Source organism: Mobula hypostoma, chromosome 28 (assembly GCF_963921235.1).
Source record: "Mobula hypostoma chromosome 28, sMobHyp1.1, whole genome shotgun sequence".
NCBI classification, from domain to species: domain Eukaryota; kingdom Metazoa; phylum Chordata; class Chondrichthyes; order Myliobatiformes; family Myliobatidae; genus Mobula; species Mobula hypostoma.
Genome location: NC_086124.1, coordinates 22,134,077 through 22,158,871, shown reverse-complemented (window position 1 = coordinate 22,158,871; position 24,795 = coordinate 22,134,077). Strand labels below are relative to the sequence as shown.

Genomic DNA, 24,795 nt, shown 5'->3' with positions numbered 1-24,795 from the left:
GGAGGAAACTGGAGCACCAGGAGGAAACCCACACAGTCACAGGAAAAACGCACAAACTCCTTACAAGAGGTGTCAGGAATCGAACCAGGGTCGCCTGTACGGTAAAGCGTTGTACTAAACACAGACTGCACGCCCAGTGAAGGAAAGATGTGTCTAAGTCAGGGGTGGTGAACTCTTTTTCCAGGGCACATATCCAAATTGGCGATTATCTCCTCAAAAAGATCTTCCCTCTTTTTCAAGGTGGCTGGGATTCTGTCAGAGCCCATGATCTACGGTTCAAACTACGGTTCCCCGCAGGCATTGGGTTTTTGATGGAGAAAGAGAGCCTGTCTGGCATACTGAAATGCTGGGTTATGGACTGTGGTTTTTGATGGACTCTAGACCAAGGTCTCTATAGGGGCTTGCATGGGAAGCAGGGGGGGTGGGAGGGAAGGGGGTCAGTGCTTCTGGTACAAGTGCAGGAAGGGGAGGGGGAGGGTTGATGCTTCCGCTGCTGTTTGATGCCTGGGGGGGGCGGGTTTGGGGTTTGGTATTACTATCATTGATTCTTTGGGGTTTCCTGTTTCGTGGATTCTGTGAAGAGCAAGAATTTCAGGTTGTGCACTGATATTTTCTGATATTAAATTGAACCATTTGGAAAAAGTCCTCTCACATCCCATGGTAAATTTGAGCAGAGGTTATCATCGATTAACGCAAAGGTAACAATAATAACAGACATTTTTGTGTGAAAAAAGGACGAGTCCTGATGGCTCTTTACATTTACTCATGGTTTTAAAAAAGGACAACGTGATTGTTGGCGCTGTGATTAGCGTAACACTATTAGTGCGCCAGCGACACGGGTTCAATTCCGCCGCCATCTGGGAGGAGCTTGAACATCAGGTTTCCTCCGGGAGCTCCAGTTTCCTCCCACAGTCCAAAGCTCGGAGAGACTTGCAGGCTGCCCTCAGCACACAGAACACTACAGCACAGAACTGGCCCTTCAGCCCATAATGCTGTGCTGACCTTATAACCTATTATAAGACCACAAGACATTGAAGCAGAATTAGGCCGTTCGAGTCTGCTCCATTTCCTTCTCAATCTCCTGCCTTCTCTCCATATCCCTTAATGCCCTGAAAAATCAAGAAACTATCAACATACACAACAACTTGGCCTCCACAGCCACCTGTGGCATCAAATTCCACAGACTCACCACCCTCTATTTTCCACCCCCCACCTTTCAACATTCAGGGGGTTTCAGTGTGATCACCCTCCCCCAATTCTTTTGAATTCCAGTGAGCCATCAAACACTCCTCGTATTATAAGCCTTTCAATCCCGGAATCATTTCCGTGCACCTCCTCTGAACCCTCTCCGATCCTATCTTAGATAAAGAGTCACAATACTCCAAGTGAGGCCTTCCCAGTGCTTGCTAAAGCCTCAGCATTACATTCTTGCTTTTATATTCTAGCCCTCTCAAAATGAATGCTAACATTGCATCTGCCTTCCTCATCATCAACTCAACTCTTAAGATCAATCTAACCCTTCCCTTCAGAATCACTGTTTTTGCCAGTATGTGAAACCATACAAGAATTGATTCTGGTTCAGTGCCAAGCACAAAATGATACAATATCATAACAGACAACACAATAGCAACTAACCATTCACAACACAATATTGTAATCAACCGTGAGCAATCCACAATTAGCAGGACGGTCACATGCAAACGTCGATACATAACCGTCATTTTCCATCATCCAGAGAGTCCCTTAAATGTCCCTAATGTATCTGCCTCAACCACCACCCCTGGGAGTGCATTCCACACATCCACCACTATGCAAAAAGAAACTTGCCTTTGACTTCCCCGCTATACTTTCTTCCAATCACCTTAAAATTATGCCTCCTCATATTAGCCATTTCATCCCTGGGTCTCTGGCTACCCACTCGTTCAATCCCGTACACCTCCACTGATTCCTCTAAGCTGCACAGCACGCAGCCGTGCAGTGACTGAAATATCCCTAAGCACATAGCCTTCGTTGCTGGGCAGCTGGAATTTTCTTTTCTATAAAATCAAAAGTATGTGACTCTTCAATTTTCATTCTAAATACTTATAGTGCGCACATTACAAAAAAAATGTTTAAAATGCCGCACAGTTTTCAGGCCGGGTAAACATCTCCTGCTCAGAGCAATGGTTGATCTGTCCAGTTGTAAAGTCACCTTTCATCCCAGTGCCTTTGAATGGAAAATCCTACAAAAGGTAGTGGATTCAGCCCAGTACATCACAGGTAAAGCCCTCCCAATTCTGAATCCCATACTGTAAAAGGACTAGATGGGATAGAGTTTGTCAAATGTGTTCGGGGAAGTTTCCTTCATCAGTACATAGACGTCCCAACCAACAAGAGAGTGTGTGATACTGGATCTGCTATTAGGGAATGAGACAGGGCAGGTGACAGAAATTTGCGTAGGGGTACATTTTGCATCTAGTGACCACAATGGCATCAGTTTCAAAGTAAATATGCAAAAAGATAGGTCTGGTCCATGGGTTGAGACATCGAGTTGGAGAAAGGCCAATTTCGATAGTATCAGAAACGATCACAGAAAAAGTGTGGATTGGGACAGGCTGTTTTCTGGAAAAGGTGTATTTGGTAAGTGGGAAGCTTTCAAAAGTGACACTTTGAGAGTACAAAGCTTGTACGTGCCTGTCAGATTAAAAGGTAAAGATAACAAGTGTAAGGAATCAGGAGATATTAAGGCCCTAAAGCCTCAATAGCAGTTCTCTTAACTGAGGCCCAGTTAAGAGAAAAGAGGAAGAGGTAGATTGGGAGGCTGCTTCACCGAGCTTCTACACTGTCCACCAGAAGTAGCAGGATCGCCCAGTGGCCACCCATTTTAATTCCATTTCCCATTCCCACATGTCAATCGAGATGAGCCCACACTCAGGTTGGAGGAGCACACCTTATATTCCGTCTGAGTAGCCTCCAACCTGATGGCATGAACATCGATTTGTTGAACTTCTGGTAATGTCCCCCCACTTTGCCACTCTCCTCTCTCACCTCATCTCATTACCTACCCATCACCTCCTTCCAGTGCTCCTCTCCTTTTCCTTTCTTTTATGGCCTTCTGTACACTCCTACCAGATTCCCCTCCTCCAGCCCTGTATCTCTTTCACCAATCAACTTCCCAGCTCTTTACTTCACCTCTCCCCCATCCCAGTTTCAACTATCACTCTGATTCTTCCTCCCCTCCCCTCCTAACTCATCCTTTTCTATTCTCCAGTCCTGATGAAGGGTCTCGGCCCGAAACGTCGACTGTACTCTTTTCCATAGATGCTGCCCTGGCCTGCTGAGTTCCTCCTGCATTTTGGGTGTATGTTTTGGATTTCCAGCATCCGCAAAATTTCTCTTGTTTCGTATTGAGTACAGGAGATGGGATGTTATGTTGAAGTTGTATAAGACATTGGCGAGGCCTGATTTGGAGTACTGTGTGCAGTTTTGGTCACTTACCTACAGGAAAGCTGTAAACAAGGTTGAAAGAGTACAGAGAAAATTTACAAAGACATTGCCAGGTTTGGAGGATCCGAGTTATAAGGAAAGATTGAATAGGTTAGAATTGTATTCCTTAGAACATAATAGATTAAGAAGAGATTTGATAAGAGGTATACAAAATTATGAGGGGTACAAAATAATTAGGATAAATGAAAACAGGCTTTTCCCACTGAGGCTGGGTGGAATTACAATCAATTAAGAGTGAAAGGTGAAAATTTTAGGGGGAAAACTTTTTCACTTAGAGGGTGGTGAGAGTGTGGAACGAGCTGCAAGCATAAGTGGAGCATGCAAGTTCGATTTCAATGTTTAAGAAAAGTTTGGACAGTAGGGATGGTAGGGGTATGGAGGGCTATGGTTCCAGCATAGGTCCATGGGAGTAGGCAGTTAAAATGGTTTCAGCATGGACTAGATGGGCCAAAGGGCCTGTTTCTGTGCTGTACTTCTCTTGACTCTGTAACCACTCTATGTGAAACTCTGTCGTAAAAAAGCAGCATCCATCATCAGAGATCCCCACCACCCAGAACATGCTCTCTTCCTGCTACTACCATCGGGTAGCTAGCACAAGAGTCTCAGCACTCACTCCACCAGAATCAGGAACAGTTACTACCCCTCAATCATCAGGCTCTTGAACAAAAGGGGATAACTTGCCCATCCAATTAAGACATGTCCCACAATCAATAATCTCACTTTTAAGGACTCTTTATATTCTTATCTCATGTTCTCATTATTTATTGCTATTTATTTATATTTGCATTTGCACAGTTTGTTGTCTTCTGCACTCCGGTTGATCTTTTATTGATCCTGTCAGAGTTACTATTCTATAGATTTGCTGAGTATGCCCATAGGAAAATGGATCTCAGCATTGTAAGAAAAAGTTTGCAAGAAAAGGTTTGTGAACCCTTTGCAATTACCTGGTTTTCTGCAGTAATTACTCAAAGTGTGGTCTGATCTTCACAATAATATACAAACACAACCTGCCTAAACTAATAACATGCAAACATTTATACCACTTCTCATCGATACTGAGTACACGATCTAATCAATCACAGTCTAGGTTCAAAAACGTATGTGAACCTCTGGGATAATGCCTTCCGTAAAAGCTATTTGGAGTTAGGTGTTCCAATCAATGAGATGAGATTGGAGGTGTGGGTTGTAGAGGTGCCCTGCCCTATAAAAAAAACACACACAAGGTCAGCAAGACAGAGCCTGCTGTTCTCAAGAAAGATCTGTTTACGTGCACCATGCCTCGATCAAAACAACTGTCAGAGGACCTTAGAAGAAAAATTGTAGAGATGCATGAAGCTGGAAAAGGCTTCAAAAGCATTTCTAAAGACCTGAGTGTTCATCAGTCCACAGTAAGAGAAATTGTCTACTCAGTACTCTCTCTAGGAGTGGGTGTCCTGCAAAGATCACACCAAGAGCGGAGCACAACGTGCAGTACTGAAGGAGGTGAAAAAGAACCCAAGGGTAACAGCAAAAGACCTGCAGAAACCTCTAGGACTTGCTGAAAGTCTCTGTTCATATGTCTTCGATAAGAAAAACACTGAAACAAGAATGGTGTTCATGGAAAGAAACCACTGCTCTGCAAAAAAAAACATTGCTGCACATCTCAAGTTTGCAAAAAGACCACCTGCCTATCCCACAATGCTTTTGAGACAATGTTTTGTGGAAAAATGAGACAAAAGTTGAACTTTTTGACAGAAATACACATTGCTATGTTTAGAGTACAAAGCGCATTGCAAGTCAACACCAAAACCTCATCCCAACTATGAAGCATGGTGGAAGGAGCATCGGGGTTTGGGGCTGCCTTGCTGCCTCAGGGCCTGGACGGCTTACAATCACTGAGGGCACAATCAAGTCAAAATAGTTTCAAGACATTTTATAGGAGAATGTCAGGGTAGTGGTCTGTTACCTGAAGTTTAATAGAAGTTGGATGATGCGACAAGACAATGATTGAGAACACAAGACTATATCAACAACAGAATGGTTTAAAAAGAAAATGCGTGTTTTGGAATGGCCAAGTCAGAGTCCAGACCTGAACCCAATTGAGATGCTGTGGCATAACCCTGAAGAGGGCTGTTCATGTGAGGTTGCCCAGAAATATTGATGAACTGAAACAGTTTTTTTTAAATGGAGGAATGGTCTAAAATTCCTCCTTGCCGTTGTGCAAGTCTGATCAGCAAGCTACAGGAAAAGTTTGGTGAAGGTTATTGCTGCTAAAGGAGGTTCTAAATACTTTCTCCAGCCTGGACTGTGAATGATTTAACAATGTGCTCAATAAAGACATGAAAAGTACAATTGTTTGTGTGTTATTAGTTTAGGCAGATTGTGTTTGTCTATTATTGTGAAGATCAGACCACACTTTATGTGAGTAATTAATGCACAAAACCAGGTAATTGCAAAGGGTTCACATACTTTTTCATGCAACTGTATATGTACTCTGAAAAAAAATTTACTTTGAAACTTTGATCCTCCTTCACTCCAAAGAGAAAAGCCCCATCTCACTCAACCTCTCCTCATTAGACAAATGAATGTAATGTCTAAATGTATAACAGAGCCTGATTGAAATAAATGAACCATTTTAGAAAGCCAGTTCAAAACTTATATTTTAAAAAGACAATCAACAAACAATTTCTAAATAGTATCGTTATTGTAGCTCGTTACGATCCAAATACTAACATGTACGCCGGGTCTAAAAGGATTCAAAACGTTTAACATCCAGCATCACGTGTTCTTGCAACAGTCTAGCTGACACTGAGCTACCATGAGATGATTCCTGGGAAAACATCTCATCACTCTCATGTTGTAGAAGTCATTTATTAAGCAGTAACAACAATATGCTGCGTGCCAACAAAGGTTTTGCGCGTGCCATCTTGGGCACAGGTGCCATAGGTTCGCCAACCCTGAACTAAGCAGTCCACTACCAAGCAAACTGGTCACAAATTCCTCGATCTGGGACTGAGCCTCTCTCTCTGCAATTCGATTCTCAACTTCCTGACCAACAGGCCGCGGCTAATAGTGGCCAACAATAGCGACGCCAACTGACCACAATCAGTAACGATAAACGGTGACGCCAACACAGGCGGGAGTAGAAGATGGTGGCGCAATGCAGCGCGTGCAGCTCTCCGGTGAAATGATATTGTATTTGTAAGTAGGATGCCGTGCACAATTCTGATTTGATGGAAACAGACGTGAGAAGCACGGAGGAACATCTGGAGAAACTTCTGAAATGCCCGGTTCGCTGCTGCTGCTACTGTGCGATCGAGAATCTCCGGAGGGGAAGGCCCCAGATCCTCTGCTTTGCCTACTGCCTGTTGCCGGGGTCGAAGTGTTCGGCAGAGATGGTGCTCGGTACTCGGTGTCGGAGGGCTGATCGGAGCTCGAAGTTTTCGGACGACTCAGAGTCGGACTGTGGTCGGGCATGGCAGGGAGAGTTTTCTTCCTTCTCCCATCTGCGTGAGATGTGGAACTTTCGAGAGACTTTGAACTTTTTTTTACCATGCCTATGGTCTGTTCTTCATCAAGTTATGGTATTGCTTGCACTGTTGTAACTAGATGTTATAATTATGTGGTTTTTGTCAGTTTTTCAGTCTTGGTCTGTCCTGTGTTTCTGTGATATCACACCGGAGGAATATTGTATCATTTCTTAATGCATGCATTACTAAATGACAATAAAAGAGGACTGCGTGTCCTCATAATCTAATCTAATCTAACAGACTGCCGTCGGTAACAACCAGCAGGCAGTGACACCATTAGACCGCGATCGGTAAGAATAGGCAGCACGCCACAATTATCCTCGGCACTGACACTCAGCAAAAGTTTTGTCCCATCCCCTCCTCTACTCCTTGCACACTTACGATTGCGTGGCCAAATTCTGCCAACTGCAAGTTTGCAGACAACACCACCTCCACTGCAGTGGCTGTATCTCAAATAGCAATGAGTCAGAGTACAGGAAGGAGATAGAATGACTAGTGATGTGGTGTCATGACAACAAACTTTCCCACAGTGTCAGCAAAACAAAAGAGCTAGTCAGTGATTTCTGAAATTGAATTGAATTGAATTGACTGATCTTTATTGTCATTACACAGCAGAGCTACTAGGACTTGATGTTTCAATCCCTATGGTAAGTCGGCACTCTCGATGTTGGCAGTGGGCTTGGAGTGGTGACAAGGAGGGAGGGTAGGTACGTCATCGGGGTCATCAGGTGGGCACTCTCCTCCTTTTCTGTTTCGTTGAAAAGCCCACGACATCTCCAGAGGGGTCAACGGTGCTACCTGGCGTCCCAGATACACCCCCCTCAGTTCCATATCCTTCTGTCTTCATCTTGCAGCCCAGTTGTGGTCTTTCCTTTTAGTCCAAATACAATTGCAGCTTTCTTCTGCTGCATTTGACAAGGACTTGATTGCTTGTTGGAGGGAGTGACCCCTCACCCCCATCTTCTTCAACAGACTGGTCGTAGATGTAGCAACGAATCCCCTGCATCTCACTTCTACAGGGAAAATCTTGGTCTTCCAGCCATTCTGGGCAGCTTCATTTGCCAGTTCAGAGTACTCGGTCTTTTTCCTCTCATAAGCTTCTTCGACTGTCAATTCCACAACATAAGGTACAATGAAACTCTGTTTGGCTTCCTCTCAGGCAATTAAATAAAGTGGTGGATAAAAACAAGACAGTAATAGAAAAACAGTATTAAATAGACAAGTAGCAGAAAATGAGGAGGATTTTGGGGGGGTGGGAGTGGTGGAGCACTCAATGATGTCTACATCAACGATGCTGAGGTCGAGAGGATTGAGACCTTCAAGTTCCTTGGTGTCAGCCTGTCCTGATCCAACTCCATAGAGGCCATGGCCAAGAATGCTCACCAAGTCCTCTACTTCCTCAGGAGGCTAAAAAAAGTTCAGCACATCCCCATCGATCTGCACCAATTTTTATCGATGCACCATAGCAAGCATCCTATCCAGATGGATCACAGCTCGGTTTGGCAACCATTCTACCCACGACTGCAAGAAACCCCAGAGTTGTGGACACAACTCAGCACATCCCAAAAACCAGTCTCCTCTCTATGGATCAGTCTATAACTTCCCGCTGCCTCTCCAGTGAAATAGTAGTCATAGTCATACTTTATTGATCTCGGGGGAAATTGGTTTTCGTTACAGTTGCACCATCAATAATAAATAGTAATAAAACCATAAATAGTTAAATAGTAATATGTAAATTATGCCAGTAAATTATGAAATAAGTCCAGGACCAGCCTATTGGCTCAGGGTGTCTGACCCTCCAAGGGAGGAGTTGTAAAGTTTGATGGCCACAGGCAGGAATGACTTCCTATGATGCTCTGTGTTGCATCTCGGTGGAATGAGTCTCTGGCTGAATGTACTCCTGTGCCCAACCAGTACATTATGTAGTGGATGGGAGACATTGTCCAAGATGGCATGCAACTTAGACAGCATCCTTTTTTCAGACACCATTGTGAGAGAGTCCAGTTCCATTCCCACAACATCACTGGCCTTACGAATGAGTTTATTGATTCTGTTGGTGTCTGCTACCCTCAGCCTGCTGCCCCAGCACACAACAGCAAACATGATAGCACTGGCCACCACAGACTCGTAGAACATCCTCAGCAAATGATATCGTATTTGTAAGTAGGATGCCGTGCACAATTATGATTTGAGCACGGAGGAACATCTGGATTAGCCGTGAGAGCACGGAGGAACATCTGGATTAACTTCTGAAATGCCCGGTTCACTGCCGCTACTACTGTGCAATCGAGAATCTCCGGAGGGAAGGCCCCAAAATCCTTGGCTTTGCCTGCTGCTGGTGACCAGGGTTGAGGTCGAAGCGTTCAGCAGAGATGGTGCTCGGTGTCAGAGGGCTGGTCGGAGCTCGAAGTTTTTGGACGATTCAGAGTCAGACTGTGGTCAAGTATGGCAGGGAGAGTTTTCTTCCTTCTTCCGTCTACGTGAGATGTAGGACTTTCGAGAGACTTTGAACTTTTTTACCGTGCTCACAGCCTGTTCTTCATCAAGTTACGGTATTGCTCGCACTGTTGTAACTATATGTTATAATTATGTGGTTTTTGTCAGTTTTTCAGTCTTGGTCTGTCCTGTGTTTCTGTGATATCACACCGGAGGAATATTGTATCATTTCTTAATGCATGCATTTCTAAATGACAATAAAAGAGGACTGCTTGTCCTCATAATCTAATCTAAAGCAGCCAGAACATTCAAAGATACTACCCCACCCTGGATATTCTCCCTTCTCCCCTCTCCCATCGGGCAGGAGATACAAAAGCCCAAAAGCGCACAGCACCAGGCTCAGGGACAGCCTCTACCCCAGAGTCTGGAACTGCGCACGGTATTTCTGATGCCGAGACGGGAACCGCGCGGGGTGATCCTGATGCATAGATGGGAAGCGTGCACAGTAGTCCCCTTGCAGGTACGGGTACAGGAGTCAGCCATATAAAACTTTGGTGTGGCGACACTCAGAGTACTGCGTGCAGTTCTGGTCACCCCTTAACGGGAAGGGTGTGGGGGGCTCTGGAGAGGGGACGCAGAAGAGATTCACCAGGATGCTGCCTAGATTAGAGCTACTAGGAGAGGTTGGACGAACTTGGACTGTTTTCTTTGGAGCGGCAAAAGATGAGGGGAAACCTGATGGAAGTTCATAAGATTAGGAGAGGCACACATAGAACAGGAAACAGCCAGCCAGTACCTTTTCTCCAGGGTATCAGACAGCGTGCACTTCATATGAGAGAGGCAAGTTCAAAAGGAGATGTGTGGAGCAAGTCTCTTTACAGAGAGTGGCGGGTACACGGAATGTGTGCCGGGGTGGTGGTGGAGGCAGATACAATAGAGACATTTAAGAGCCTCTTAAACCAGAGATTGAATTGGATCCTCCAGACTCTTCCTGATGAATGGTCTTGGCCAGAAATCGCTTATTCCCCTCCTAGGTGCTGATTGACCTGCTGGGTTCCTCTGGCATTTAAGATCAATCGACCATAAGACACAGGAGCAGAATTAGGCCATTTGGCCCATCGAGTCTGCTCCACTATTCCATCGCGGCCAATTTATTACCGTCGGGAAGGAGGTACAGGAGCCTGAAGGCATAGACTCAACGATTCAGGAACAGCTTCTTCCCCCCTGCCATCCGATTTCTGAATGGACATTGAATCCACGAACACTTTTCCTACTTTTTTTCCTCTCTTAGCATTACTTATTTAATTTAACTTTTCTAATAAACGTATATACACTTCTTACTGTAATGTAGTTTTTTTATGTATTGCTGGCGTATAACAAATTTGTGACATATGCCGGTGATATTTAACCTGATTCTGATGATCCCACTCAACCCCAATCTCCTGCCTTTCCCCGCAGCCTTTTGACAACCCTACTAACCAAGAACCTATCAACCTCCTCTTTCAACATACTCAATTACTTTGCCTCCACAGCCATTGCGGCAATGAATTCCGCAGATTCACCACCCTCTGCCTAAAGAAACTCCTCATCTCTGTTCTAAAGGGATATCCTTCTGTTCCGAGGCTGTGCCCTCTGGTCCTAGACTCCCTTAACAAGAGAAAACATCATCTCCATGTTCTCACTCTATCGAGGCCTTTCAACATTCAAAAAGTTTCAATGAGATCTCATACTCATTCTTCTGAATTCCAGTGAGTTCAGGCCCAGAGCCATCAGAGCTCCTCATAAGTTAACCCTTTCATTCCTGGGATCATTCTCATGAACCTCCTCTGGAACCTCTACAATGCCAGTACATCCTTTCTTCAACAAGGGGCACAAAACTGCTCACAATCCTCCAAATGTATTCTGACCAGTGCCTTATTAAGTTTCAGCATTACATCCTTGCTTTTATATTCTAGTTCTCTCAAAATGAACACTAACTCCCTTATCATCTTGCAAGTTAACCTTTGGGGAGTCCTGCACAAGGACTCCCAAGTTCCTTTCCACCTCTGATTTCTGAATTCACTCTCGGTTTAGATCAGGGGCTCCCAACCCTTTTTTATACTTCCTGCCTGTTACACCGCCGGCATTTGGGGCAGCAATGAAGGTCCTCCATCTCTGGTGGTGTTCATCATATCACTAACTCCTCTTGGTTTTCCACTATGTCAGTTATGCAAGTCCCAGGAGGAGACTCAGGAATACCGTGTCACTTAGATATAGAAGGATTCTTCATTGCTGTTTCTGTCATAACTTTGTTTTACCAGTCAGAGTTGTTGGCCCTGAGCTGAACCCCCGAACCTGGAGGACTGGTGGATCACAGTCTGGCCTCTACCCTTTGACCTGTTTGGCATGGGTGACCCTACCAAGAGCCAAAGCACGAGGCCCCGACTCCAGCCAACAGAGCTCTCCAGGCCATTGAGACACGCAAGCCTCCAAACCACGACGAGGTTGTGATCTTCTTGAAGGACCACAGACCAGTACCATGAAGCGAGGGGTCCGTGGACCCCAGGTCGGAAATCCCTGGTTTAGAAGATAATTTTTATTCTCCCTACATCAGTGCATAAACCCTACACTCCCCCAATACTGTACTCCATCTGGCACTTCATTGCCCACTCTCCCAACCCATCCAAGTCCTCAAGAGAACTGACAAAAGCACTGTGCTATACAAGACCATCTGCAGAGGCTACAACAAGAACTACACTGGCCAGACAGGACGCCAACTCTCACCCCGTCCACGGGAGGCACAGACTGCCGGCACGGAGACACGATCCACTGTCGCCGATCTCGGTACACAGTGACCGAGAAGGACTCCACTTTAACCGGGGCACCGCGAAGGTTCTGGCGCAGGCAAACACATAGCAGGCACGAGAACTTTTAGAAGCGTGGTTCTCCTCGGATAACTCTGTAAACAAACATATCGAAATAGGCACCATCGACGCAGATCCAGAGAAATGGCAGCCAATAGAATTCAAAGGTCAACTGAAGGAGTAGCCAATCAGGACCGAGGCAAGCGAGGCTAGAGAAATGTGAGCACTCCCAAAAGAGAAAGACCAGCAGTTGGATGGGCAGTAAATGGAGGGGGATATGGACCATTTGCATCATCATCCACACTTCCTCACCTCTCCCCACCTCCTCTTTCACTCCCTACCCCACTTTCCTACAGCCCATCCCCAGGCCCTTACCTGGCATACTGGGTGAGCTGCCGATGGTTCTCCGGGACGTCCAGCGGCTTGTACATGAAGTGCCACAGGTCAGCGATCCCGGGTGGGGACACGCCTCCGCCGTCCCCCAGGGCCTCGCCGATAGCCCGCAGCAGACCCTGGGCCCGCAAGCCTTCCTCTATGCGGCGCTTGCAAGCAGCAGCGGCGTAGAAGGCATCGCGGTCGGTGGAGAGGAGCAGGAGGCAGAGGCGGCAGGCGGGCGGGTCCAGGTATGAGACGTAGGCGTAGAGGTAGCCGTCCGGGCACAGGCGGGGCAGGCAGATGGGCGCCCACACCTCGCCCGCCTGGAAGGAGCTGGAGGCGGCCAGGAGGTTGAAGAGGAGCTGCAGGTCGGCCGGGTCCAACCGGGCCTCCTCGATCACCGCCCTCTCCTGCACGATGGTGACCAGGCTGCCGCCCGCCACCAGGATGGAGAAGACCAGGTTGGGGGCGGCGGCCCGCCGCAGGAGCTGCCCGGCGGCCTCGCGCAGGGGCGCGGCCAGGGGCAGGCAGCGGACGGCGCCCAGCAGCGGGCCCGGCTCGCGCTCCAGCCTCCGCAGCAGGCTGTCCAGGATCTTCTCGGAGCCGGCGAGCAGGCGGCGCAGGTCGAAGCTTTGCTTGCGGCGGAAGACGCGGGTGAGCGTGGCCCGGGTCAGCATGCTGAGGATCTGCTGGTAGACGTAGAGCAGCTCCCGGCGCAGCTGCCGCTCTGACTGGCGGCCCCGCGACACGCACACCAGCACCAGCGGCCCTTCCTGGCTGAACACCACCTGGTAGTCATCTGGCAGGTTGGGATGGGTGGGGGGGGGAAGAGGGATAGGAAATAAAGGATGAGGAGGTGAGGAGATGTGGAAGGGGGAGGGAGATGAGTGGGCAAGGAAGGGGGGGGAGGCAAGGAATAGGTAAAGGCAAGGGAGAGGGTGGTGGGAAGAAAGGTGGGGTGCAGGAGGAGGATGGGCCGAAGGTAGGGGGAGGGGTGTGGGGAAGGGAGAGGAAGGGATAGGAAGAAATTAGATCTCAGCCTGTAACCACTCCTAGAGATCTGTTATTCTATATAAACCCCCGCCCAAAACCCCTAGGTTAGATCTCAGCCTGTAACCCACTCCTGGAGATGTTATTCTATATATAAACGCCCAAACCCCAGGATTAGATGCTAGTCTGAACCCACTTCCGGGGATCTGTTATTCTATATACACCAAGTGCTCACTTTATCAGGTACATCTGCTTGTTAATGCAAATATCTGATCAGCCAATCACATGGCAGCAACTCAACACATAAGAGCATGCCGACATGGTCAAGAGGTTCAGTTGTTCAGACCAACCATCAGAATGGGGGACGAAATGTGACCTTCGTGACTTTGTCCGTGGAATGATTGTGGTGGTTCGAGTAATTCAGAAAGTGCTGGGATTTTTGCACACAACAGTCTCTAGAGTTTCCAGCGAATGGGGTGTGAAAAACAACAGACATCAGGTGAGCAGCAGATCTGTCGGCAAAAACGCCTTGTTAATGAGGGAGGTCGGAGGAGAACGGCCAGACTGGTTCAAGCTGACAGGAAGGTGACAGTAACTCAAATAACCATGTGTTATGACAGAGTGTGCATCTCTGAACACACAAAAGGGTGAACGTTAGTGAATGGGCTACAGTGTCAGATGACCATACCGGGTTCCACTTCTGTAACTAATAAAGAGGCTACTGAATGTATTAACTCCCCAAATGCCTGGATCAGAGCCCCGCCCGTGACCCCCTCCCCTCAAGGCCGCTCCTACCTGCCTGGATGGAGCGGATGAGGTTATTCCCGGCCTGCACGAAAGAGACGAGGGCCATCATCACGCCCATGGTGGAGGAGAGGGCCTCCTCGTTGCCGTAGCGGGAGTAGATAGGCTTGCCCGCCTCGCTCAGGACGAAGACGTGCTTGCGGTGGGCGCGCCAGGCGTCCGCCGTGATGTCCTCGTCCCGCTTGGGAGGGGCGTGCGCGGCCGAGGGCTCCCTCTCCCCCGCCAGCAGCTCGGAGAGCTCCTCCGCCTCCTCGTCCTCGCCCTCGCCAGCTGGCGGGCTCAGGGGGGCAGCGTCTGCAGAGGGAAGGAGATGCCCGTCAGTGCCAGTCTAGTACTGGGACCGTCCAAATGGAATTACTCCGACAACACGCCCAACAACACCCTGTTCGACTCAGCCAACCCCCCCTCCACAAACTGTTTAAGCAGACAGAACAGTACAGCACCAGAACGCGTCCTTCCGCCTTTCATGTCAAGTTCAACTACGGTGGCCTCTCCTTCCATCTCCCACCTATTCATATGTCGAAATCCCTTTTAAATGTTGCTACCATGTCTGCCTCCACCAGCTTCCCCGGCAGCCCGTTCTGAACATCCGCCACTCTCTGCGTTGACAAAAACAGCCTTCGGGAGACCTCTGCCCTCTGGTATTTGGTGCCCCCGTCTTCTCCGCACATTCACGTATCTGTCCAAGAGCCTCTGAAACACGTCTATTGTATCTGTGTCCACCACCCCTAACAACACACTCCAGCCACCCACCACTCTCTGTGCAACAAAACCTGCCCTGCGCATCTCCTTTAAACCCCCTCCCCTTAAATGCATGCTCTCTAGAAGTCGAAGTTGCAAGTTCCCAGGTACCCTGGGGGAGAGAAAGATCCCACCTGTCTACACTATTTACGCCTCTCGTCAATTTTTCAAACTTCTATCCCGCCCAGAGAAAACAGCCCAAGCTCGTCCAACACACACAATCATCATGACCATCGTGGCTCCGTCTAAGTAGACAATGGATGCGCCCGGTTCTCCAGGGCACAGACCTGGGCAATGAATATGGAAATCCTGGGCTGCCCAGACATCAAGATTCCCCTCTCGGCCTCGCGGATGGGGTCCAAAGGAATGTAAAGCAGTACATTTGGCATCAGCTTGGCTGCAGGAGCCACCAGGAGGTGACGTGATACGTCACCCAACCGCCTTAGGGCTTCTCTTCTCCCGAAGATACCCACAAGGCAGTGGGACCCGTAACCCTGGATAGGGGCCCACACCGGGTACTGTCAGCCGGAGCCAGCTGGGCCCGGGACTCGTGTGAGGCAGGGTCGTCACGCCCTGTGGTAGTGACATATGGAGCCACTACCCACACAAAACGCTGCAGAAACTCAGCAGGTCAGGCAGCATCTACAGAGGGGAATAAACAGTCGATGTTTTGGGCCGAGACCCTTCATCAGGGCTGGAAAAGAAGTGGTTGGAGGTGGGGTAGGGGTGGGGGGAGTTAATTAACCCTCTCCCCCGGCCTGCTTGCTTTTGGAATCACAGGGCAGAGGGTTGCAGGGACAGAACATAGACCATAGAACATCACAGCATAGGAACAAGCCCTTCGGCCCATCCTGTCTATGCTGAACACAATGCCGAATTAAACTAAAGACCTTATGCCTGCACTGGTACGTATCCCTCCTTTAGCTGTCTGTCAGTGTGTCAGTCTAACAGCCTCTATCGTCTCTGCCTCACCAGCACCACTCCCGGCAGCACGCTCCAGGCATCTGCCTCTCTCTGTATAAAAGAAAATCTCATCAGCTTTCCCCCGCCTCACCTTAAAACCTATTCATGTGTCTGTCTAACAGCTTCTTAAACACCTCGGAAACACAAAATACTCTGCAGATGCTGCGGTCAAAGCAACACTCACAACACGCTGGAGGAACTCGGCAGGTCGGGCAGCATCCGTGGAAACGAACAGTCAACGTTTCGGGCCGGAACCTTTCGTCAGGACTGTGGAGGGAAGGGGCAGAAGCCCTATAAAGAAGGTGCGGGGGGAGGGTGGGAAGGAGAAGGCTGATAGGTTCCAGGTGAAAACCTCCCTCATGGTTCCACCTCCTTCTACTACCCCTATTCCCCTATTCCTCCTTCACCTTTCTTGCCTGCTTCCCGTGCCCCACCCCTTTATCTTTCCCCTTACTGGTTTTTCACCTGGTACCTACCAGCCTTCTCCTTCCCACACTCCCCTCACCTTCTTTATAGGGCGTCTGCCCCCTCCCTCTTCAGTCCTGACGAAGGGTTCCGGCCCGAAACGTTGACTGATCGTTTCCACGGATGCTGCCCGACCTGCTGTGTTCCTCCAGTGTGTTGTGAGTGTTTCTAAAACACCTCTATTGTAACTGGCTCTACCACCACACCTGGCAACACATTTTAGGCACCCACCTTTCTCTGTGTAAAAATAAACTTGCCCCACACATCTCCTTTGAATGTTCCCCCCTCTCACCTTAAATACATAGAGTCAGAGACAGGCACAGCACAGAAACAGGCCTCTTGGCACATCCAGTCTGTGCCAAAACTATTTTAACTGCCTACTCCCATCAACCTGCACCAGGACCATAATCCCTCCATACGCCTCCCATCCATGTACCTGTCCAAACTTCTCTTCAATGCTGAAAGCAAGCTCGCATGTACTACTTGTGCTGGCAGCTCGCTCCACTCTCTCACCGCCCTCTAGGTAAAGAAGTTTCCCCTCGTGGTCACCTTTCACCCTTAACTCATGACCTCTGGTTGTCATTCCACCCAACCTCAGTTACTCTATCTATACCCCCCATAATTTTGTAAGCCTCTATCAAATTGCTTCTTAATCTTCTACGTCCCAAGGAATAAAGTCCTAAACTATTCAATCTTTCCTTATAACTTGGGTCCTCCAGACCTGGCAATATCCTTGTAAATTTTCACCGTATCCTTTCAGCCTTGTTTACATCTTTCCTGTAGGTAGGTGACCAAAACTGCAGACAATACTCCAAATTAGGCCTCACCAGCGTCTTATACAACATCCCATCTCCACACTCAATAATTTGATTTCTGAAGCCAATGTGCCAAACTCTATCTACCTGTGACGCCACTTTCAACGAATTATGGAACTGTATTGCCAGACTCCTTTGTTCTACCACACTCCTCAATGTCCTTTCATTCACTGTGTCAGACCTGCCTCGTGGTCCTACCAGAGCGCAGAACCTCACGCTTCCCTACCTTAAATTCTATCTGCCATTTTTCAGCCCATGTCCCTTAATATTTGAGATTTTTACCCCGGGGCAAAAACTTTTCTCCCATATTTATGCCTTTCCTAATATTAGAAATGTATTAGATTCCATATCTAATGCACGATCACCTCCCATTTTACCAGATAGACACGGCCTAGTGTAGAAACTCTAACACACAGGAACACAAGAGGCTACAGACAGTGGTGGGACTCAGTCAGTTCCATCCCGGGTAAAGCTCTCCCCGTCACCAATGGACATCAACAATGGCGAATGGCTTCTGTAGAAAAATTTGCCAACAGCAATCGTGGTTATGGAAAGACCGTGATCGCCCGTGTCATACGACACGGCAGATAACGCACAGGGTGCCTCCTCCAACAAGAACCAGCATTAAAGGCAGGGTGGGCAGATTCAGCATCATTTGCCTGTGTTTGGTCCCTATCACTCCAGGGGTTCCCAACCTGGGATCCATGTACCCCTTGCTTAACAGGATTGGTCCATGGCGTAAAAAAGGTTGGGAACCCCTGGAAGTTTAAACCTTCCCTGTTCATTTTCTGTCTGTGCCTTTTAAACGTTATTGTACCAGTCTCAACTACCTGCTTGTTTCATCTCCCAATCATCCCCCCTTAAATCTTTCCCTTCTCACCTTAACTTGTGCCCTCTGATTTTAGACTCCTCTAAAGGATGTTGCCGCATTAACCCTATCTACACCCCTGTATGGTCATCCCTCAGTCTCCAGTGAATAGCCTCAGGCTGTCCAACCTCACTCAGAAACTCAGTCCCTCGAGTCCTGGCAACATCCTTGAAAACCTCCTCTGCATTCTTTCCAGCTAATGACATCCTTCTTACAGCAGGGCGATCAGAACTGAACACAATACTCCAACTGCGGCCTCACCGATATCTTGTACAGTGGTAACATAACATCCCAACTCCTGCAATCAGTAGCCTGACCGATGAGGCCCAGTGCAATGAATGCCTTTTTCATCGCCCTGCCCACCTGCGCTGTCACTTTCAGGGGACCGTGTACCTGTACCCCTGTGTCCCTTTGATCTGCACCGCTCCCCGGGGCACAGCCGTTCACAGCGCAAGTCCAGCCCTGGTTTAGCTGCCCAAGGTGCAACCACCACCTGGTCTTGCAGAAGTAGGCCCTTTGGCCCAGCTTGTCTGTGACAGTCCGTCCACACTATCCCAATTCTGCCTCCAGCGGCGGGGGGGGGGGTGCTGGAAACAGGACGGGACAAGCTCCACAAAATGGGCCCAGTTTGGGGGACGAGCAGAGAGGAACTTACCTACACCACTCCCTGCCCCACACTCCCAAGTCCGGAGAAACTCACCCGCGGTGGGCGTTCCCTCTTGCCCTCCGTGATCAGAAGGGGTCCCAGATGCGGGCGGGGGCTCCTCCATTTCTGCCTCCTTCTTTGCCAGCTCTGCCCCCGAGCCATTGGGGGAGCATCCTGGAGGGAGAGGGACACTCGATTAAAGTAGCGTGGGGCGCTGTGTGTGTGTGTGTGTGTGTGTGTGTGTGTCTGTGTGTGTCTGTGTGTGTCTGTGTGTGTCTGTGTGTGTCTGTGTGTGTCTGTGTGTGTGTGTGTGTATACATAGAAACATAGAAAATAGGTGCAGGAGTAGGCCATTCGGCCCTTCGAGCCTGCACCGCCATTCATTATGATCATGGCTGATCATCCAACTCAGAACCCAGCCTTCCCTCCATCCCCCTGACCCCCGTAGCCACAAGGGCCATATCTAACTCCCTCTTAAATATAGCCAATGAACTGGCCTCAACTGTTTCCTGTGGCAGAGAATTCCACAGATTCACCACTCTCTGTGTGAAGAAGTTTTTCCTAATCTCGGTCCTAAAAGGCTTCCCCTCTATCCTCAAACTGTGACCCCTCGTTCTGGACCTCCCCAACATCGGGAACAATCTTCCCGCATCTAGCCTGTCCAATCCCTTTAGGATCTTATACGTTTCAATCAGATCCCCCCTCAATCTTCTAAATTCCAACGAGTACAAGCCCAGTTCATCCAGTCTTTCTTCATATGAAAGACCTGCCATCCCAGGAATCAATCTGGTGAACCTTCTTTGTACTCCCTCTATGGCAAAGATGTCTTTCCTCAGATTAGGGGACCAAAACTGCACACAATACTCCAGGTGTGGTCCCACCAAGGCCTTGTACAACTGCAGTAGTACCTCCCTGCTCCTGTACTCGAATCCTCTCGCTATAAATGCCAGCATACCGTTCGCCTTTTTCACCGACTGCTGTACCTGCATGCCCACTTTCAATGACTGGTGTATAATGACACCCAGGTCCCGTTGCACCTCCCCTTTTCCAAATCGGCCACCATTCAGATAATAATCTGTTTTCCTATTTTTGCCACCAAAGTGGATAACTTCACATTTATCCACATTAAATTGCATCTGCAATTAAATACGTTTATACGTATATAAAATCGAATTCAGATCTACGGCTGTGAAGAGGGAGTCATCCCGATGGTTTTACCTGGGGGAGGGGAGGAGCGCTCCCTCTCACATGGCTCCCTCGTGCTGGAGTTCATCTGGAGGCCGGGATTGGCGCTTGGAACCACATCGTCGGTGAGAGACTCTCCGCAGCGGATGGAGAGGGAGCAGGTGGTGTGGCTGGAAGAGAAACAAGCGTCAGCTCAGTAATGGGGTCCACCTTGCCGCAATGTCCCATTGCCCGCCCTGACCCCTCTGCAGATAGCGGTGGGAATTGAACCCTGTTATCTCGGGCGCTTTGCGCAGTAAAGCGCCAAGCCAAACACCATGGTACTAGACCGCACATAGAGCGGTCACGTGCTCCATTAGCCACTAGACCCTGAGGCAGGTTGTGAGTTCGAGCCCCGCATCAGTCCCACAGAGGAAGATGTCAATAACACTGGACGACAAGATTTTGCTTTTGAATACTTTTGGGTACATCTTATGGACTTTGGGCTGCTGATCAGGAAAATCACCCATAAAATTTCCACCTTTTATTTAAATCACCTATATTATTTCAATTCATAATTCAAGTCAGAATAACTGATGCCAAGATTGAGGAAGGCATTTTTGTTGATGCACAAATCAAAGAAGTCATTAGTGACAGGCAATTCAAAGAACTTCTAGTGGGACTGGAGAAAATCGCATGGAAGGGTGTTCAAAATTTTCTTGGCAGCTACAGAGCACCAAACTACATGCAACTGATTGACAACATGATTCAAACAAAACCGTGAGGGCCAACATGTCACGAAAGATTCATTTTCTGCATTTAGACTTTTCTTCTGCAATTCTTGTCGCTGTCAGTGACGAGCACGGTGAAAGGTTTCACCGGGACGTTGCCGTCTGGAAAAACTGTAACAGGGCAACCGGAATCCATCAATACTGGCTGATTATTGTTGGACACTTAAGCGCGAAGCCTCAGACATGGAGTACAAACAAAAATCATCAGCAAAACATTTTTAGCTTAGTTGAACTATTGCAAAGCGTTATGCAGTTAAATACATTATATTCAATAAAAGTTAATTTCTTGTTTCTCCAAATTCCCACATGACACAAGCAGTCTGAAATTATATTTGTGTTCAGCTTCAAGCGGCCTATCATAAACAAAAAAAAATTCTAAGGAAGCAACACTTTTGAAAGTATTAGCAGTCCAGGCAATGAACCCAAGGCCTCCTCATTGTCCACCCCATCGTCAGGCGTGAGCTGTAAATGAGGGCCTCTGTTGGTTAGGGTCGACCATGGATGTTTCACCTCAGCTGTCCACGTGATATGCAAGCCAGGGCAGTACGATATGGAGAGCAAGCTGTTGCCCACGCAGCAGGATCCCCCTCTCCACCCGGCTGATGAACCCAAAGGAGCAGCCAAGACCGACAGTTTGGTACAGGAGGTGCCAGTCACTGGTGAATTCAGTGCAGGACTGCCTTAGGAACTCTTGCTCCAGACTTTTCTTTCAGGTTTACTCCCGAAGCCTTTCCCATGAGAGGGTACATCCGCAAGGCAGCGGAGGTTTGAGATCAGTTTCCCTTCTCCTATATGAGCTGCCGAGGTTGACGAGCCCCATCTGCCTTTGCCCCTTCTCCTGTCAATAGGAATGGCTCTGCTGGGCTTTGCAGCTAAGGCACACGGGAAGGTCAAGAGCTGGCCTTGGTTGTCAGAGACTATTTGTGACAGACGCCGCTGAGAACAGTTAATAGGTAGTGGGAGCTTATCCAGAATGTTCGCCCTGGCTGTTGTCCATGCTGATCCAGTGACCCAGCGCCACGAGACCACAGACACAAGCGCGCCCTCTCCAAGCCCTGGTGCATCGCTCGTGCCCACGGGCAAATCCACTGGTCAGTTTTAGTCACAGAAACAGACCCTTTTGCCCATCGAATTATGCCATCCTTCAACCACCCGATTACACTCATCACTTTTCATCTGTCCCACATTCCCATTGACTACCCCACCCAGATCCTCGCCCCTCACCCACACGATTCACCCATCGACTACCCCACCCAGATTATCTCCCCTCACCCACACAATTCACTCAACTACCCTACCCAGACCCTCCCCCAACCCAAACAATTCACCCATCGACTACCCCACCCAGATCCTCGCCCCTCACCCACACGATTCACCCATCGACTACCCCACCCAGATTATCTCCCCTCACCCACACAATTCACTCATCAACTACCCTACCCAGACCCTCCCCCAACCCAAACAATTCACCCATCGACTACCCTACCCGGATCTTCCCCCCAACCCACATGATTCACCCATCGACTACCCCACCCAGACTTTCCCCCCAACCCAAACAATTCACCCATCGACTACCCCACCCAGATTATCTCCCCTCACCCACACAATTCACTCATCAACTACCCTACCCAGACCCTCCCCCAACCCAAACAATTCACCCATCGACTACCCCACCCAGATCCTCGCCCCTCACCCACACGATTCACCCATCGACTACCCCACCCAGATCCTCCCCCCAACCCACACGATTAACTCAAAGGTAGAATGTGTGGACTGCAAACACACAGACAGAAACACGCACAGTGGCAGTCACGTACACACACAGGCATGATGTACATATCTCTGAGTATGTTTCTGTATTAGTCTCATGAGACCATGGATTTGCGCCTTGGAAGGTTTCCAGGGCGCAGGCCAGGGGAAGGTTGTATGGAAGACCAGCAGTTGCCCATGCTACAAGTCTCCCCTCTCCACACCACCGATGTTGTCCACTAGGACCCATACAGCTTGGCACCGGTGTCGTCGCAGAGCAATGTGTGGTTAAGTGCCTTCCTCAAGGACACACACGCTGCCTCACCCAAGGCTGGAACTAGCAACCTTCAAATCACTAGACGAGCGCCTTAACCACTTGGCCACGCACCAACACCACACATATATATAGCACACACATTCACAAACATATACACACACATACACTCACATATACATACACACATAACACACACACACAGACCTGGAGTGTTGGAGATCAGAATTGAACCCGGGTCTCTGCACCAACTGTACGTTAGAGAGATTTCTCCCCCGCCTCCTGCCTGGTGGCTGTACAGTGCACAAACAGGCCCTTCAGCACACAATGATTCACCTAATTAAATTAATTTCATTGGGCATTTGATTACTAGCCCCTTCTGCCGACCATTTCTATACCCTTCAATGCCAGGCATTGTCTCAGAGCCTCCTGAATTCCTCTCTCACACCTGTTCCCACCACCACCCGACAGCACATTCTGGGCTCACCACTACACTGTGTAAAAAAAAAACTTGCCCCACACACCTTATTTGAAATATTCCCCCTTCTCCCCCACACCACCTTCCAAGCCTGCCCTCCGGTATTAGACATTTCAACACTGGGAGTTAAAACCATTGTCCATCTAGACCTCTCAAATCTTATAAACCTCTATCAAGCCCCCCCCCCAGCCTCCAAAACCCCACAGAAAACAATTCAAGTTTGTCCACACTCTCTTTGTAGCTCACTCATTCCCTCTAATCCAGGCAACACCTTGGTGTCAAGCGAGCACTACAACACAGACGCAAGCCTCTTGGCCCATCTAGTCCGTGCCAGCCCGTTCCTCTGCCTGGTTCTATGTACATGCACCCGAACTATAACCCTCCGCACCCCTGCCATCCACACACCAAACTCGGCCTGAATGTTGCCGTTGAACCTGCATCCACCACTTGTGCTGGCACTCGCACCATCCCTTAAATGAAGGAGTTTCCCCTCGTATTCTCCTTAAATATTTCACGTTTCGCTCTAAAGGTATTAACTCTAGCCCTAGATTCACCCACTCTCAGTGGGAAACGCCTGCTCTCATTTACCCTATCTATACCCCTCATAATTTTGTACACCTCTATCAAATCTCTCCTCATTCTCCTACGGTCCAGGTAATAAAGTCCTAACCTGTTCAATCTTTCCTGAAAACTCAGCTCAAGTCCCGGCAACATCCTTGTAAATTTTCTCTGCACTCTTTCGAGCTTACTGACATCTTTCCCGCAGGTAGGTGACTGGCACTGCACACAATACTCCACCTTAGGCCTCTCCAGCGTCTGACACCCCAACTCTTGCACTCGGTGATGTGATTTATGTGCCAGAAGCTCTCTTTACGACCCCATCTATCTGTGACATTTCTTTTAAGGAATTAGGGACCTGTATTCCTAGATCCCTCTGTTCTACAGTACTCCTCAGTGCCCTACCACTCACTGTGCAAGTCCTACCCTGGTTTGTCCTCCCAATGTGTGACAAGTACCTCACACTCGACTGCAATAAATTCCGTCTGACATTTTTCTGACCACTTCTCCATCTGCTGCAGACTGTGCTGGAGGCTTTATACAGTCTTCCTTGCTGTCCACTACACACCTCTCCCCCCCACCCCCAGATCTTGGTTAACCTATTTCGCCCTCTCTCAAAGGTTCCACATCCTGCCCTGTAACGCTTCAGCGCAACGTGTGAAAGCTAACACGGTCTCAGATTTTCCGGGGCCTCAGGTAGTGCGGGTTAGAGGCTGCTTTTAATAACAACGAGCCCGAAAAAGCGGCGGAGAAACAGGTGGCTCGCGACGGTGCCTGCAATCACACCTCCCCCCGCCCACAGAAATGATTCAGGCAGCGAACAGTGGACACGAGTGGCCA

The 24,795-nt window shown here is 48.7% G+C and overlaps 1 protein-coding gene across 1 annotated transcript in view; it reads right to left on the bottom strand.

Moving 5' to 3' along the window:
- The window catches only part of LOC134338879 (vacuolar fusion protein MON1 homolog B-like), a 36,744-nt gene that overhangs the window by 6,186 nt on the left and 5,763 nt on the right, over positions 1-24,795 (bottom strand). The window contains exons 2-5 of the mRNA XM_063035038.1: positions 20,160-20,296; positions 18,996-19,115; positions 14,435-14,737; positions 12,650-13,448 (exon numbers count right to left, since the gene is read on the bottom strand). Coding sequence (XP_062891108.1) covers positions 12,650-13,448; positions 14,435-14,737; positions 18,996-19,115; positions 20,160-20,214 — 1,277 coding nt within the window. The 5' untranslated portion in view covers positions 20,215-20,296. The remainder of the gene's footprint in view (positions 1-12,649; positions 13,449-14,434; positions 14,738-18,995; positions 19,116-20,159; positions 20,297-24,795) is intronic.